The sequence below is a fragment of the Aythya marila genome (genome assembly GCF_965140915.1).
Source record: "Aythya marila genome assembly, chromosome: 17".
Taxonomy (NCBI): Eukaryota; Metazoa; Chordata; class Aves; order Anseriformes; family Anatidae; genus Aythya; species Aythya marila.
Window position 1 is genome coordinate 14,236,234 of NC_139058.1, and position 18,265 is coordinate 14,254,498.

Genomic DNA, 18,265 nt, shown 5'->3' on the forward strand with positions numbered 1-18,265 from the left:
TGATTATTAGACTGGATGTGATAAAGCCAATGTTGATTTATCATTCCCTTAGCATAATACGGTAGGTGATCTCTGGATCTACATGTATTATGTCAAGAGATGGTTCTGAACTGAAATGCTGTGTTGGTGGGAAACTACATTTTAAATTTATATATTAAAACATTTGCTAAGTTTTACCCACTTTTGAATGATTTGAGTTATTTGGGAAAAATGCTATCAACAGCTGGAAAATTGTATAGTGAATAATTTATTTGAAAATAGAAAAAAAAAATCAAATAAATAATTAAGCAAATATTTCTCGACCGGCACTGCTGATGGCATGCTCCAGAGATAAATCAATTTTTTTAAAGAACTTTATTACATGATTAGCAGACTCATTTTTTGGTAATTTTTCTTGCTAGTTGTTTCACTTCATACACCTATTCCTGAAGAAAAATGACTTTTCATCCTACCCATCACTGAATTTTTAATAGTAAGATGACAATGAATAAAATTAAACTTTAATGTACTGCTGTATGTATCACCTTATCTTGATATATCAATGATGAGTAATGATCTTCTCTGTAAAACAGTGGGCTTGATTCTACAGATATTGGATTTTTAGTGTTCCCTCTCACCTTGGGAAGGTCTGAGCCCTTTGCCTTACTTTCCTGTCTAAAATAAGATTTTTTCGTCCTTTCTGCAATTTGTTTAGACAGATATCAGGGACTGATGTGTTCAGTATGTTTACTAGTTTACCGCTAACATATGGTGCAGGTGTTGCACCATATTGTTTGGTTTGGTTTTTATTTATTCTGTGTGTTTATTTTACCATATTGTTTGGTTTAGTTTTTATTTATTCTGTTTGTTTATTTTGTAAACTCAAGCATTTTATCATCAACAGCAAAGGAGGGGTGGAAATCTTGCACAGTTTGCCAGCCAGCTTCATATCTTCTGAATGGATTTGGGGGATCAGGCATTAGATATGTGCTCATCAGCTAAGCCAGTTCCTCAGCTAGTGAAAAGCAGTATCATGTCATTAACTTGTGATATTTAACATCAAATCTTCAATATTTAATTTTTACCTTACATCTTAGTTATATGAATAAAATAGTTTACTGAAATTCTGCAATTTTATCACACATAGATGCTTGTCCAGAAAAGCCCCAAAATATTCATTGATTGCAATCTTGCTCGAAAACAAGAAGGAAAAGGCAATCAGATTCATTACAATAAAGAATGTCTCCTTGCCTGTAAGATTATTTTGTGGGCTCTTAGCTTATATTTTTTTGTACATATGAGTCTGGCAAAAAAAAAAAAAAAAAAAAAAAAAAAGTGTTTTCATCTGGCAAGACAGATGACAGCAAACCATAAAACGTTTCTGCAACCCAAAAGAAAAATAGTTTCCAAAGATTGTATATCAGCAGCAGAATGCTTTTCTCAGCTTTGTCCCCCTATGTTGTATTGAAGAGTTCAAATCTTGCCTGAAGCAGACACGTTTGTATGCATTGTTTTAGGGCAGGCTTGCAAAGGAAAACTAAAGATAGCACATTTTGATGGCTGAAGTTGGAAACAAAACAGACAAACACACACAAAAAAAGATTAAACATGGTTGTGAAGCTTAAAACCATCATTCATCACTGGGTGAACTGGAAGAAGTTAGCAGCATTTCCAAAGCAGTCTTATTCTGTGGTGATGAGCATTAAAGAAAAGCCCAAATGAATTAACCTATACTAACACGTGGTTCTCCCTTTTCATTCTGTGCTTTTTGTCAGTGTTGGTGTTATGGTCTCCTTGCCCGTGATCCCACATTTTGGATTTACACATCCTAAACATGTAATTTCTAAGATGCTATCAAACATGCCACACAGAAGTAGTTTATTGCATTGCAAGTACCTGTTTATGCAGAAGCAATGTGATCTCTATCTCTCTAGCAAATGAGGAGAGAAATGCAAATGTGCCCCCCTGCCACAACAGTTTGAGTTCTAACGTAAAGGTTTCTTAAATAAATAACCATACCCTCTCCTGGAACCAGAGCTGTGGGTATTTGTGAAGAATTCAGCAAAGACTAGACAGGTAATCTTTTCCTGGTGAAAATAAACTGAAAGGTTATCAGGATCCTTTCCTGACTAGTTTAAATATTCGTGAAAAGATTGACTCAATTAAGATGAAAAATTTAACCTAAGTTTTCTTTTTTGTCTGTGCCAGCACCATCTTTCAAATTAATCTGGATTTTCTGGGTCTTCATTCTTACAAAGCACTTACACACTGCAAGCCTCCTTGCTTATTTTTCCATCTTTCTCCTTTTATCTACATTTCAGTGTTCATTTTCTACTTTTCTCTCTCACGCATCCATCTGCAACAGGTCATTTTTCTTTTTTCCACTCTTTTTTTCCCCTCTTCCTCTTCCTCTTCCTCTTCCTCTTCCTCTTCCTCTTCCTCTTCCTTTTTCTTCGATTCTTCTAGTGTATTCGTCCTTTTTTCGCCACCCAAAATCTATTTAGGGGGAAGACATTATGTTACTTAGTTGCATGTTCTCATAGAACTGCAAAACAGATGAAGTTCACAGGCTTCTGGCACTGTGAGGAATATGCTGCCATACAGGAGCATAAATGCAATTCCTGTGAATTTTGGAGCTGGGGAGAGATTGTTAAGCAGAACACGGAGACAAATGCACTGAAGGAAAGGTTTCTTCTGTAGTGGTCCTCTGAATTCCATTTGACCTCCCTATATTTGGTTAGGAAACAAGCATCTTTTGATGATAATACAGGAGAAATGGTTTGTTGTTATGAAAGGGATGGGCAGAAAAGTGTGAAACTGCTCATAGTGAAATTGTTTAAATTCTGAAGAATGTACCATAGGAAAAGTTTTTCAAAATAAAATAAAATTATATACATGTACATATATACATATATATATAAGAAATGAATTGGTTTGAAAAAAATAGAGTTTTGTTACTTTATTATGCTTTATTCTACATTTCATATCTTTTAAATTATTTCCTACCACATGAGAATGAAGTTGTATTTAACACATATTGCCACTGCTGACTCCATGCAGTGGCAAGGCAGATGACAGCAAACCATAAAACCTTTCTGCAACCCAACTGATAGAGCTGGAAATAGCTAGCATGGTGTGTTATCTGATATGACAACATAGCATATTATTTTCAAACAAAAGTTTGTATTTATTTTGAAATAACTTCATTTCTGAAATTTTTGAGGACAGCCACCACTTTGTGGTGTATAAATTATCTTATTCCTCTTTTTATTGGGAAGTCATTTTCAGTTTAATTTTCTCTCCTGTAAAATGGGGATAACGGTTTTCACAAACTCCCTGAGATCTCATGGGGTCAGCTGTGTGGCTGACTGCCTTCTTTCATGCTAGAAAGTTTTTCCAGTTATCTGTGGAAATATTTATTCCTTTTCTGAGTGCTGTTGTTCCACCTCAGCCCAGCCTGTGCAGTGTTTCAGGCCACAAATTCTTCCAATATCCAGCAAGAGAGGTGCTGGAGACATGGCTATGTATGCAGAGCTAGAAAAGAATAAAAATTGCATTTTCTTTCTTTGTTCTCCCCAAGGCTCTTTCATTAACATTCCTATGATATATCTTATTTAGCATATTCATGGCTTTAGGGTTCCTTTGTCTGTTATAGTGTTGTAAAGATGGTGATAAAATTTTATATGTAGTATTACAAGAAACATTAAATGCCTGGTCATTTTAGTAGGTTCAGAACAAATCTTGTTTTGTGAGCATTATATGAAGATCAATTCTGATACCACAGCTAGTGAAATCAGGAATGGGATACTTCAATCGACTGCAACTACCAACATTCAGTAGCTATTCTTGGATTTACAGGGTCTCTGCTTGAACTTGCCTTGAAGGGCACACCAGCCCTGAAGACTCAAAAGAGCGGCAGGTTTTCTCTTTAAAGAAACTTGACATAAAGGCTTAGGTGTTAGCAATTGGCCATGGGCCTTGATACCAGCCTGCCTGATTTAAAATGACTCCCGTGCCGAAAGGGCAGAAGGGAGAAAAAAAATTATGCTGGCCTTAGTCAGGGATGTGAGAAGAAACAGGTGCAGAACAGCTCTGTGGAGGAGGCAATACTTCCCTAGAGAGAGGACAGCCATTCACATTCCTAATTTGTCAGAACTGCTTGATCTTTTGCTGGACAGGAACTAAAAGGCTGTTTAAGAAACACAGTACAAACATGCTTGTGCTGTCCTGGCTGACAGGAGGGAAGACCAGCCTATTCCCTTCCAATCAAGTTTATGTTATTTTTTTCCCAGGTCTTGCTTGTCTGAATTGAACTTTTAAAAGGGTCCACATGACACACAGCTCAGCATGACTCTGAGCACAAAGAGAGTCTATTGGCACCACAATGAACTCTATTACAGTTTAAATCTCAATTCTAAGCAGTAAATTTCAGAAATAGAAAACTCCAATGTGAAGGATTTGACTTTAAATTAGCACCAAGAACTGTTTCACTTTGACCACTCCTCAGCTCAACTTGGATTGCTGTTGTGAGTCCTTGGGCTTTTCCATGCAAAACCTTCTGATCGTATAACCTCCTATATGGCAACTATCGGTGTTGCTGTACTTTTGATAGCAATAATAATATTAGCGTTAGCAGAGACAAGCAGCAATGTGTTATCATGTTGTATTCACCATGAAAAGTACACCTGCCTTGAGGAGGATTAGGCAGCACGATGTTTCAAGTGGCTGACTAACCAATAGAAAGTTTTGCTGTTGGAAATGAGTGCGTGCTAGAACATGCTCGTGAAGGTTTGTGCTAGCAAATATGTAACACAGAGAAGACGATAATATTGCTAGCAAGCACAGTCTAATCCTATGGTACCAAGCAGCTTTGACTTGAAAGAACACAAATATTTTTGATGTGACTGAACTCTGGTAATTAATTCTATTTGTCCAAATTTCTCCATTTACATTTTTAAACTGATGATGAAAAACTTTCTGTGTTACTTCTCAACTGAAAGATTTCAATTGCTAAATATCGGTCAGGAAGGCATTAATGGCTGTAGGTTGGGGATCCAGACCCATGAGAATTGTACATGGAAGGATCATCATAGCCATGATGGGTACAATTCCAGTAATGTAATTAAACAGAAGTTCCTGATCTGGTGTTGACAGCCTGGGTATGCTCATAAGTTATGGAATAATTTCATAATTTTTATATACCTTTAGTTAGCAGCAATGAGATTCTTACTGATTTTTGAGATGTTTGGGGATCTTGTCAGTTAGTGTGTAGTATTACTAAGATGAACTAATGCAAGTGATTTATATCAAATTCACATTTATAGTAGCAGTATTTTTGTTTGTTTTGTTACAAGAAATATGTCATTAATATATCTGCTTTTAGGGAGAAGTTAAAAGAAAACACTTCCACTATTTTGGGGTCACTGTAGTTGTGTCACATGGGAAGAGTAGTTCAAGAATATAAGGACCATGCTTCACTTCCCAATTCCCATCTTTTCTACTCCCTTTCAATTCTCCTTTGTTTTCCTACGTTCTAATAATTTTTTCTCCCTTTCCCCTAATCCCTAACACACCTGGGAAAAGACTAGGTTGGTTACCTTTCTCAAAGATCCTTTTGGCAGTTATAAGTTTTTCTGTTGTTCTAAGCCCTGCGGTTCCCTCCTGTGCAGCAGTGGCTCATTGCTGTGACAGCACACATTGCTGGTGACAGCACCAATTCTGCAGAGCTGACGACTAGTAGCAGCAGACACCAATGCAATAATACAGACAGGTACCCTGAACAGAATCTCAAAACCAAGGCTCAATATATGATGATTCAATTAGTTCTTTAAATGCTGTAGCTGTGACAGAACATACCATGCAAAACAGGACTGCTGTCAGGTATGCATTGCCCATTTCTGTTCATGCAATTAAGGTAACTGGGTTTCAATAGTCACAGCTACATACAGTAGCTTTCTGATCCTACCTAGGTGCTTTTATTTATTTATTTATTTTTTTAATACAATGAATATTGTATAAATGAATAACTCAATACAATGTGTTCCATTTTGGAAAGGCAGAGGCTCCCTTTAAATTTATCCAGGATCACAAGGCCTCAATACATCCATTAAAATACAAACCTTAAAGATGATCAGGTAAAATTCTTCAAGCAGTAGCTTTAGATAAAGCATTGCTTTAGATAAAGCATTGGATTTAGCCAGCATGATAACATCTCTGAGTATTTTGGGAAGAGTTCCAAACATGGGCTGTTGTCATAACTAGCCTTCGTTACAAAGTATGTCTGGTTTTAGCTCTTTTTCCACATCAGCTAAGAAAACCTGTTGGGTTTGGGGCACTTTTTTTTTTTTTTTTTTTTTTGTGTGTGTGTGTGTGTGTGTGTGTGTGTGTGTGTGATCTTTAATCAGTTCCTGAAATGTTTTCTCTTTCTTCTAGATACACTCTCCAGCTCAAGTGGCTTGCGTCACTTCAGTATTGTGACATTCACTCCTTGAGTGTTATACCACTGAAAGAAACTCTGTTCTTTCCTTTCCCTCCAAACCAACACTGACAATTTGTTTGGCCTTCAATGCTTCAGAAGTAAAAGCACTGTCATTCTCAGTGCCCTGTGGATTTCTGTATTGCTAAGAATCTCTGCATTCCTCAGCTTTACAGTGTATTGAATATTTTCATGTCTCTATAAGTACCACCGGACTACGGAGCTCACCTTGCCAACATACGCAATAGAAACTTTACTGCATTGCTTTCTGTATAATAGCTGATTTTATAACAAGCTTTGGAAGAACTGCACCTTTGAGTACCTTTCAAAATTTACCTCTTTACATTTCAGCTTTATGGTATTCAATTGTAGAAGAACTATGTAATCTTATAGGAAGAACAGCATATAAAGACAAAGTAGCATTGATAAGGTGTCAGTAACCCCAATATTGCCAGACTATATTGGAAAATCACATCTTGTAAGTCTTTGTTCTTTTCTTTTTTTTTTTTTTCTTTTTTTTTTTTTCTTTTTTAACTCAAGGATGGATTGTGGCAGGATTGTCTAACCATGAATAATCCAGTTTTATAACTCTCCGCTCCCACAACAAACTAAATTAGATATTATTCTTAGTTTAGAAGAGGACAAAACTGAGCTTCAGACATTCTCAAGGTAGCAACATATCCAAAAATGAAATCCAGGTTTTCTGATCCTCTGCTTCTAGCTGTCCAGGTTCTCGGATCCCATTCAAGAGCTGTTCCATGCCTCCTTTTTAAAAAAGCAAACTATTTTTAATACAGTGCTTTCTTATTTCAAGGAGTGATTCCCTTTAGATTTGCTCATTTTTTGCTTAAATGGGGAGGAAATAACAATTTGCTCATTATCAAGGGAGCCTTGGAGTCAGGTTTTTTAGTCTGTGTAGATAGCTTGTCTGTAGCCTTACCCTTAGATTTACCTTGATCTGCTTTTGTTTATCCATCTGTAAAATGGAGCAATGCCATGTCCCTGAGTCTTACTGAGTCATTTGGAAAATACCCTGAGATTTTAAGACAAGTTGAAATGATTAATTCATTATTAAATCCATCATCCCACCAAATTCTCTCTGAAAGAGTCTAAATCCAATGTTTTATTAATATAAGAGCAATTATATTACTGGCTTATCAGTCATATGAATGGAACCTTTCTTTTTCTTTATTTCTTCCAGTGCGGATGGTCCATCCTCTGAAGTCATGCAGATAGATTTTGAAATTGAAGATTTAACTGACCTACCTGGGACCCAGCTCATCACATGGCAAGTAGAATATCCTGGAGACACAACATCTGATCTAGGAGTCTCCAAGGTCTATGTAAGCCAGAAGAACCTGGTAGGAGTTCTCCCTTTGGCTATGGTAAGAAACCGTCAGACATTCTGCAAGTTCTTAATATTGCTGTACAATTCTAGTGTCTGATGGATGCAAGTGATCTGCTGAAAGGAAGGGGAACTGTTTTAGCACTTTGAGAAACAGATTTTAACTCATGAAGTTTTGCTTCATACAGTGATTCACTGCATGAGGGCAAATTACAGCTACCAATGGAAGGTGTTGTCATACTCTCTTTGATGTATACACTGACTTCTTGGAGGCAGGAGCTGAGTTCATGGCATTCCCAGTATTCAGACCTCACTCTTGTTTCATCGAGTAGTATTGTATAGTATCAGTTAATATGTCTTACTTGAATCACAGGTAGTCTTACATTTGGTCTAGGGTTTGGGGACTTCCTGAAACATTTCTTTCTGCTTTTTAATTGTGACTACATGGTTATTTGGGAGTGAGAGGAGAAGTAATGCTCATGGCATGAATTCTGAGTAATTTTGAATTGACTCAGAAACATAAATTATAGTACATAAATAACAGTCTATTCTACATAAATGCATTGAAATGGGCTGCTTTGCTTCACTGTCAGAGTGCAAACTACAGGGTTTGAAAAATACCTGATCCTTTATCCTTGATCTTACCTTAAAAAATAACAGTTAGATATTCAAATTCCAAGTCCAAGCAGCATTTTGTGAGCTTCATCTTCTCTCCACATTTCTTCTTCATCAGGGATGAAGTGCAGTTTTCTGAGGTCTGACTACCTCATTTTTGTTCTTAGACCATATGTTAGAAAATGTTGACACAATATTATTTAGCAGTGAAAGAAAAACAAAAAACAATCTCAAAATCTTAAAAAAAAAAAAAGTAATCTGGATGGTTGCCTAGTGATAGCCAGTTAATTATGCCATTACTGAAGGCTGGGGGTCTTCTCTGTACTTCCAGACCCATGGAGCTAATGATGACTATTACTTTAATTTACCAACTTTAGAACTACTCACATGTTGTGATGCTTTATTTCACTAAAAACATTTCTTCTCATTTGTAATGTCTCATGCTTTCATTACTATACAGCTGTATGTCACATTTGAAACAGGTCTTTCCATCTTGAATTGTGGCTATCTAACAAATCAGTTATATACCCTAATCCCTTTGTTTTACACAACTCTTCATGGACTAGTTTCTGCTGTTGAGCAGTGGGTGGTCTCTGTTGGTTTCTCGATAAAATAAGAGGATTTCAGGTCTTCAGATTGGACCCTAACGTGCAGGCACACAAGTTCTGAAGTACTGAGGTCTACGGCTGTAGAGGTGATATGATTTACATAATCTGAATCGTGGGGATTTAGTTAGCTCCATTCCTTAATGAAAATATAATTATTATTTTTTTTCTGTTGGTTCTATTGGTTGCAGAAAACACTGGTTCTTCTCACACACATCCATGATCCATGACTGCTTTAGTATAAAGCAATAAAGTGACCAAAAAAAATTGTAAGAACAAAGATTCTCCTGGCAGTTCCTACAAGTAAGCACACTCTCTTCATTTCCATTAGAAGATGAAAAAAACCCAGCCTATTTTCCAGAAGCAAAAAATTCAAAGGTCATATAAAGTCTATAAAGTTATCAGTAGGTGACATTTTACAAGGCGACAGGTGTTGGTATAATGGGTTACAGAGAATGCAAAGATAAATGGTAGTGATCCTCTAATTACTGACAGACTTGTAATAGTTTTAACCTTCTTTGCATTAAGTGGAGTATCAGGGAAGAAACTCTGGGGTATCACAAATCTCCAAATATTTGCAGCACCTCACTTTGTACTTAGGAAATGATGATTCAGGTGCAGACCTTTCAAGATGTAGATTAGTTTGGTACTTCACATTTCTCTGTGAATTTAGCAGAGCCGGTATGTAATTTAAAATTTTAAAATAATGATAATAAAAAGGAATAAATCCTATTTCTCCATTTAGGAAGAACCACAATGAAAATAAAGTGCTATATTATTTCTCTACTTCTAGAGACTGGGGTTAATTTGGGTTAATGTTGCTGGGCTTCTTAGCAGAACATTTAATTTCATGTTTAGAAACACCAAAAAGAAATGCTGTTGAATATTTCAATTACAGATTAATTTTTCAAAAGAACCATTTTACTGCTTTTACATTACAGAGCTTTGGTTTTTGTTTGTTTTTAATTGACAAACACATACCACCTCTGCACCATCTTTCTTTTCTGTAGTCTTTTCTGACAGCTATTATGGATTTGTAAATTGCAAAGCAGAAGATTGGCCAATTTAGAGCTTCCTGCTTTCTTGTTTCAAAACTTTACAAAATGCTAGAACAGAAAGACTTAAATACCAATATCAGGAGACACTGGCAATACCTACCTTGTGCTGAAGTTATTAGGACACTTGCTACAATAACCTTACCTTTTGCCAGTGTTTATTTTTTGGCTGTGGCATATTAGCATTCCAGATTTTGAGACCCCTGCAGGATCCTACACCAGTAACAACAACACAAGATGCAGAAGAGCAGTCTAGAATATTGATGAGAAAAGCTGTAGTGTGTATTTTATGTATGTGTGGGTATCATAAATGCTGATATTTCCAACACTTTAATAACAGTTTTTCTAATTATGAAATGTAACAGAACCCATCATAGTAAGCTGTGCATGGGACCCCAGCCAGCCATTGTTAGCAGAATGGGAGTAGCATGGGAGAAGCTGTTTAATTTGAGAACATTGTGAGAGCCTGTGAGCACCTGTTTGGATATTTGCAATGCATGATCCTTTCCCTTAAGCCTGATGAAATACGGGCAAAGTTGTTTATCTAGGGCTATAAAAAGTTGTTAGCCTTTTACCGTGATTGCTTTGTGGTGCCTCATATAGCCATGTAGTGATGTCTTGCCTTGTTGACAGAAACTAAAACACCCACTAAACCACTGTGGAAGAGGCAGGTATTTTTGTGGAATAATTTTCTTCACCAGCACAACTTGTGCTATCATTTGTACGTTCCTTGCATGGCCGCTATCTCACCCTGCTTCCATTTCCCTGCCAACTCTCTCACCATAGGGTCTATGTCCCCAGGTAATGTGTGGCCAGGGAACTTGAGAAGAGCACTCTTAAGAACATGCTGATCGGTATGAGAATTATAGAGTTCTGGACAAGGAATGCCAGTGGACAACTATATGGTAATTACTGATAATTTTGCACTTTGAAAAAAAATCACAAGTGAATAGTGAAGAATGGAAATACCTTCTATTTAATTGTTTATTGTCAACTAACATGCATATTAATTATCATCCTTCTTGTAAAATTCACCTGCAGTAGGATATCCACTGAGACACAAAACCTTGCACCTCGTAAGACCTCTGAAGTAAGTTTCTAAAAAGACATATGGTCCATTCATTCATTAACGGTCTTGTTCATGCTAAACTGCTGAGTTTTTTTGAGTTGAGGACTGGCAATGTAGTGTGACAGCCAGTGAGAATACATGCCTGAATATTCTAGAATATGACTTTATATTACGTTGACATCCAAGAGAATCAGCTTCCAATTCCTATTTGACTCCTTTTTCTTCCCTGTTCTACTTCACTCTTGTTTTGTTAGATGATGAATGGCATGGATTTAATCACTCAAACTGTGCATTTGCTGCTATTGATTATTGTTGGTTTTTTCAGCTCTTTCATAATTGTGATGTTCACCTTTTGTTGAACCTTAATGATTAGGTGAGGATGAGAGACACATGAGGTTCTGTAGCCATTTGTGTACATACCAGATAATCCCTACTGAGAAAGGCAGAGGGCAGATATGACATGCAGGTAAATGGATAAGTTGAAATCTATTCTGTAAATAAATATAATAAAAATGGTGAATAAAAAAATGCCTGGGCTGGTTCTTAAGTGAACCAGCTCTGGATCTGTAAATCACCCATTTTCTCTGTATATATGCTGTAAACCTATTCTGTCTGTGCTGTCACTTTATTTAATAATCTGATAAGGAATAAGGGCAAAATACCTGCTTCATAAATCTCACAGGGGGAGATGTTGGTTCCAGGGTTGTTAAATCCCTTTTTAGAGTAGTCTTTTGACTGGAAAATATAGTGTGTTAACTTTGCTTTCCCTTAGAATACAGAAAAAATATATGCAGAATGTCCTGTGTCCCTTCAGAAATTTCTTGAAAGGGTTGAAGGTTTCTGACCTTTAATTTTTGATTGCACTTTTGTTTTAAACTTATAAATCAGCAAATTAATTTTAGAATCAGCTTGACTTACACAAATATAAGTTGTCCTGAAGTCTGAAGCATTTTACTGGGTTTAAAAATACATCTGTGGACCGGTGTTTCAGGTGGTAGTAGTACATAAGCTGATGAAGAAGCCAGGGCATTTGGGAGCTCCCTTGTGTTTTCAAAGCCTATGAATCTGCATTGTTTTCTGGAGCAATACCGTCTTGAGACTCCTCAGCCCTTACAGATGAACTTATCTTAATGCCATGTATAATAGTTGGCCTTGTATCATCTGTGCAGCCAGAAAACAGCAAAGTTATGCCTTCTGGAGTAAGAATCCTTGAGTGCTGCAGAGTCATGGTAACAGTGGCTCAGCAGCCCTGGATTGCCTCATGCTGATCATGGTATTCATATTTTGGAACTGATAATTTGGCATTCTTGCTGCCCAAAGAATCTCAAGCTCACTGGCAGGCAGGCCTGTCAGTGACTAGCAGCACAGGCTTCCTTCAGTCTTTTATCAAATTCAGCTCTTTTTTGAAGCATGGTTAGCTTTACACCCATGTATCCATGGAGTGTCTGTCTTTCCTTCTTATTAAATACACTGGGACAGCCCTTAGCTATGTTTATAATCTAGTCAGCATCAACCTAAAAATTAACCATATTATTAGAGAAGTAAAATGGACAGGAAGAAAAGATGGGATCTGAAACGTGATTAATGGTGCAGCGGTGAGGTTGCAGGCTGCTTGGCAGAGGCAAGAGCTCCAAAGACAACCTTCCATCCCTCCCAGCCATATTTTAGTAGGCAAAGGTGGATGGTGAATGGTGAATTATGGACATGTATTAGCAACTGAGCTTCCATTATCTCTGGTTTTGGCCCATTATTTATCTTCCTCAAGCAGTGTAATATCAGCTTCCAAGTGAGGTGTGAGACAGAGATAGATTTAAATCAGAAGTAGAAAAAAAACTCTGAGAAGCAATTCCTGATTTATGACAGGCTTAAACATAGTGTCAGTGACCAAAGTCCAGCTCATTACTTTACAGCAAACAGGTTGTAACAAAGGCATAGTATTATTCCTACTCATCTGACCCTACCAAGGAGTCTCAGCTTGGTGAACCGTCCCCGCTCTCAGAAGAACACACACATTCAGCTCTCTTCCTGCAGAGGAAAGCTACTTCATGTAGATCAAACCGACCTGGTTTTCAGCTGCAAATGGAAGTGGTTAAATCAAACTTGGGTGGTTTGTTAGGAAGTGGGATCAGATTATCCTTCATCTCAGGTGTAAATGTCTTTATTTGTTGAACGGAAAAATTTTATAATGCATAGCATGTAAAAAACTTTATTTGTAGGAAAATAGTTGGTAAAATGTTCCGTTTGGGTATATCCTAGCACAGTTATCAGAGCAACACAGTGCAAACCCTGTTCCACTGCAGATGAACACATTCTTGTCCTCAGACCCATTAGACCCATTTTGGCTTGTGAGAAGCTATATTTATGGTAGTCATATTAAATAAATTTTATCCAAGACCTAACACCAATTTAACATTATACCTTTTAGATAATTTATTGATTCAAGTTGCTCCTGATGTTCTTTATAAAAATTTAATGAAAATGTTGACAGGAAATAAACTGTTCTACTCACCATCAGCATAAGAAGCTGGATGAATAGACCAAATAAATAAATAAAATAAATTGCTGCAACAAAGAGGTTATGTATTATATAGGAAGCATTTCTATATTGAAATCATTTATAATAATAACAGGAATCAACTGCTAACTGTCATGCCACCAGATACTAAAGGATTTTAAAACACCTAAGATACTGATGGCCTTATAAATATATCTGTATGAAGAATTTTGGTTTTAGCTAGTGCTGTTTACGTTTTGGTAGCACCTCGATGTCAAGCTCAGACTTGGCCACCAGCATGCTCAGTGCTGTGGAAATGCAGATTTAATTATAGCCTTCCCCACTGAAGAGCTCAGAAGAAGAGCAGAGGTCAATCTTAAAAACATAAAGAAAATATTGGGCCCTTCTCACAGAAGAACGATGGGGATTTAGTGTGATACAGTTCCCCTGAAGTTAACCGATTGCCTTCTCTTGGATTCAAGGTTTCAGCTCAGCTCTTCTTCCCCACTGCAGAACATGGAGCACAGAGCACAGATCTGGTTGTGTAAGTACCATTGGTGCTGGAGCTTATGGTTCTTGTAGCTCCAGAGGTGGTGTGGTTGTCCCCTCTTCTTCCCAAGGCCTTCTGCTCTGCTCCAGTGCGTTGCCGCACCTCACACTGGCAGAGTGCTCCAGTTTTCTATCAGGAGCTGCTCAGGAGAACAAAGGAGGCCTGTGCTGGGGCGGCCAAGTAGGATGTTGGAGGCTATTTCAGCCTTCTCTCTGCTATCTATTTTCTTAAGCAGACAATAAGTATACTGTCACGTGAGCTGAATGAACGCTTTTCTGTGGGAGAGCTGAAATGCGAATCCCTAGCCACGTGTATGATACGGACAAACAAACTGATTACAAGGAGGGTCATCTGTCGGCTGTGACTGGCCTGGATTCTGCCTCGCCATTGGGAAGTGCAGGATCACATCAGCCAAAATCAGCTGATTTGGCAACTTTAGGGCTGAATGTTTCCAAACACTTCCACTGACACCCATCTTTGCAAAAAAGATGTTGAGATACTAATTTAAAAACTTTAACCGTCCTTTTTTTTTTTTTTAATTGCAATTAAAGTATTAAACAAGTTTTCAAATATGTAATTAAAATGTTACCCATTTCTGAAGAGTGACCTTTTAAATCAAGATGATATTAGTAAATCACAGATGAGAAATTGAGAAACTGCTGTATCATTGTGATGTTGCAAGCAACTGTTTTCTTTTTGTTAGTATATCCTATTGCTTTCTATAATAAGGTAGGCCAAGGTCAATTTCTTCTCAAAAAGCAGACTTTTCATTCTCCCAGTAATGAAAACTACCTGCCCTGGTTTTAATTCATCTTTCTTGAGAATAGCTATCCAAATGACAACAGTACAACAGACAATGCCTCTCCCCATCATCTCTTAAGTGTTTCTGAGCTGGAAAAGCTGTTTCTCCCTTTCAAGTGATGCATGTTTTATTTCAGTTCTGTTTCTTTTTTCTGTTTTTACTCTTTGATTGATTTTTTATAATTGCATGTGTTTACCCATGACTGACTATTATCTCCAAGTATTTCTTTTTCTGTGTTGTTTCAGGCTTCTTAGCTGATGGATGAAATTCTTGCTATTAGTCCCTATGGCTGAACTGTGAACTGTGTATGTAGTTCAAACATTAACAATGCCTCCCAAACTGATATCATTAGCAAATGTTCCAGGGTCATTATTGATAGTAATAAATAAAATCTGTCCCAAGAGTAATTCTGGAATATTGTAGTATCAGTTCAGAGGAACGTGTTGTCTGTATACCTGTTGATCTCATGGTTTTACCTGGATCTGAAAGCCCACTCTGTGGATTGGCTCTCTGAAGTTCAGGCAACTTCAACAGAAAATACTGAAAAGCTCGTTAATCAGTCTTTCTGTGATGCATGAGTCAGTTTAGATTCCATTTCACATTCTAGTAATTGTAATGAGCCTGTACAGCTAATAGGCGAAAATGTTTCATCCAGTAAACACATAATAATCTGTTATGCTTCAGAAACTAATTGAATCAAAAGTATTTGAAGCTACAAGACATTTTTCCTTTATGTAGATGTCATTTTTTTATACTTTTTTGGAGCATGTGGTATTGGCACCTATCTGTATCCAGACAATGGAGCAGAGCTGAGCAGTCCAACCTGGAGTGACAGCCCAGGTATTCTTACACGTCTGTGTTCAAGAAGTGAATACACTCACTTTGCAAGGGGGGTAATGTATAGAATTAATTTTCAAATTAGAATTGCCAATGAAAAAAGATGTAGTTTGGTCCTCTACTTATTATTACTATTATGTTAAACACTGGCCTTGCTCTGGCGCACTTCTGTTGTCTACGTACCAACGAACTGACAGATGCATGAGTCACTAGCACATAGCATTTTGTTTTGTATACAGAGACTGAAATAAGAAAATAATGCAAGCACTTGGTAATCAAAGATGATTGCTTTCTGCCTTATCACCAGAATCTGACAAATGCCATAGTCTTTGGATTTTTTTCCTTCAAGAATTACTGATGACACTGGGGCTCTTAACATTTGAAATAGCAAACGATAGCCCTTTTCCTTTAAAATTAAACATTTTGTTGACCTGTTGAGCATGCAATGAAATAGTAACTGCGTTCACAGTGAAGTCAATGCAAATGTTTTGCTACATAAATTCCCAAGCAATGCAAGCCAGCAAACAGGTCTTCCAGTTTAAAACATTTTTTTTCTATCAAAGTTACGAGAGGCTCATGGAAAAATACCTTAATGATGTTGTTGTTGTTTAAGATGAGTTTAGAAATCTTGTTTTTGTATTTGGAGCTGCAGTTGCTAGATGACTAATACTGTAATCACCTGTAATAATAGAAGGCAACAGTCACCCAGTTTTTGTCTGAGGGGGGGAATGAATAATGAAGGCTTAGACTAGCTGCTGGCAAAGCTGCTGACAGCAACACAATTTGATGTAGAACATCGAAAATGAGGTTCCCTAGAGAAACAGGAACAAACAGAGGATATTTTTCTTATGAATTAAAGTCTAAGAAAAATTACTTTGCATAACAGCTGCTGTTCTTTCTTAAGTGCAAGTTACATATGTTTTTTTTGATTAAACGCATGCAGTTGAATTGGGTTGAAACAAGCTCAGTCCTTCAGCCCTTGACAGTCTTTCTGTGTTTCTGTGAGGCTGAGTGATGCTATGAAATGTAGAAGGACCAGGAAAACATGGCATATACTGCAAGTTCCACCCAGAACTTGTCTCTGCTTCTGTGGACACCAGACTTAGAAGACCTAGTCCCTTGTCATACGGCTGCAAAGCCACTGGTATTAAAAATGTTATGCATTTAAAACAGATGTCATTTGGTGGCGAACTGAGTTTTCAGAATGAAGGTTTCAGAAATATTTGATAGTTTCTGTGCAGCTCAATTTCAGCCAGCTGAAAGGGACATTTTCAAACTTTTTCAAATTTTTTATTTTTTATTTTTTTTTTTAACAGGGATAGTGTTTGCTTACTTTACATTGAAATACAATCAGACTAGGTTTGTAGGAAACAGGTTACTGCCTTCTGTTCCTTTTTTTTTTTCATGTCAAGTTTCACTCACAGGATTTAGTAACAATGTTGCCATACAAGGGTAGAAAACATTGCAAAACAATCTTTAATTCTCACTGTTAAATTGCTTTCACTGAAATAGAGTAGATCACAAAGTTTTCTTCTGTGCTCAGATCTGGCAAATTTGTTCACATCAGGATCCATATATTACAGTGATTTAAGAACAGTCTTCAAATGCACAAGTGATGATCTTATCTCCCTTTGTAGAGAACCTTTCTGAAGAGCAGTGAGATTCCCGGAGTGAAGGGAGCTCTAGATGTTGTTAGCAGTCCGGTGCCCTGCTCAGAGAGCAATTTGCTCAGGGCTGTCCCCTCTTGAGTCTTGAGTACCTCCAAAGTTGGAAATCCCACAATCCGTCTGGGCAACCTGTTTCAGTATTTGACCACCCTCACAGTAAAAATTCTTTCCGTGTATCAAAATGGAATTTCCTGTGTTCTACTTTGTGTCCAGTGCCTCTCATGCTGTTGCCATACACACCTGAGAAGAGGCTGGCTTCATCTCCTTTATATCCTCTGACTGGGTATCTATAAAAAGCATTAAGGTCTCCCCTTTGCCTTCTCTTAAGGCTGATCAGGCCTGGCTCTCTCCACCTTTCCTTGCGTGTGTGCTCCAATCCTCAGCCCGCTTGGTGGCCCTGTGCTGGCCTTGTTCCAGCATGTCAGTATCCTTGGCTTGAGCTACAGCCTCTTTTGGCTCCCCACCTCTTAATTTATGTGGTTGTGAAAAGATTTTTCCCTTTTGGCATAATAAGGGGATGTTGCCTTAATTGGTTCCCTTCAGATTAGTGATTTGAATAAAACAGCTGAAAAGGAAGCAGCAAATTTCTTGCTACTGAAATACATCTATCACCACTGTCATGCTGTTAGAACAAAGCAGCCGGGTATCATCACTCTTTTCAGCTTCCTGACATTATATTTATATGTATTTTGTGATTTTGAGGGATGGGGGGGGGGGGGGGGGGGGGGCTCTGGCTTCCCATTTTGTCCCCTCTCTTTTGAGGATTAAGGTT

General features: G+C 37.5%; 1 protein-coding gene across 1 annotated transcript in view; it reads left to right on the forward strand.

Annotated features, from left to right (window-relative positions):
* The window catches only part of TMEM132D (transmembrane protein 132D), a 259,005-nt gene that overhangs the window by 155,213 nt on the left and 85,527 nt on the right, over positions 1-18,265 (forward strand). The window contains exon 4 of the mRNA XM_082774504.1: positions 7,656-7,839. Coding sequence (XP_082630630.1) covers positions 7,656-7,839 — 184 coding nt within the window. The remainder of the gene's footprint in view (positions 1-7,655; positions 7,840-18,265) is intronic.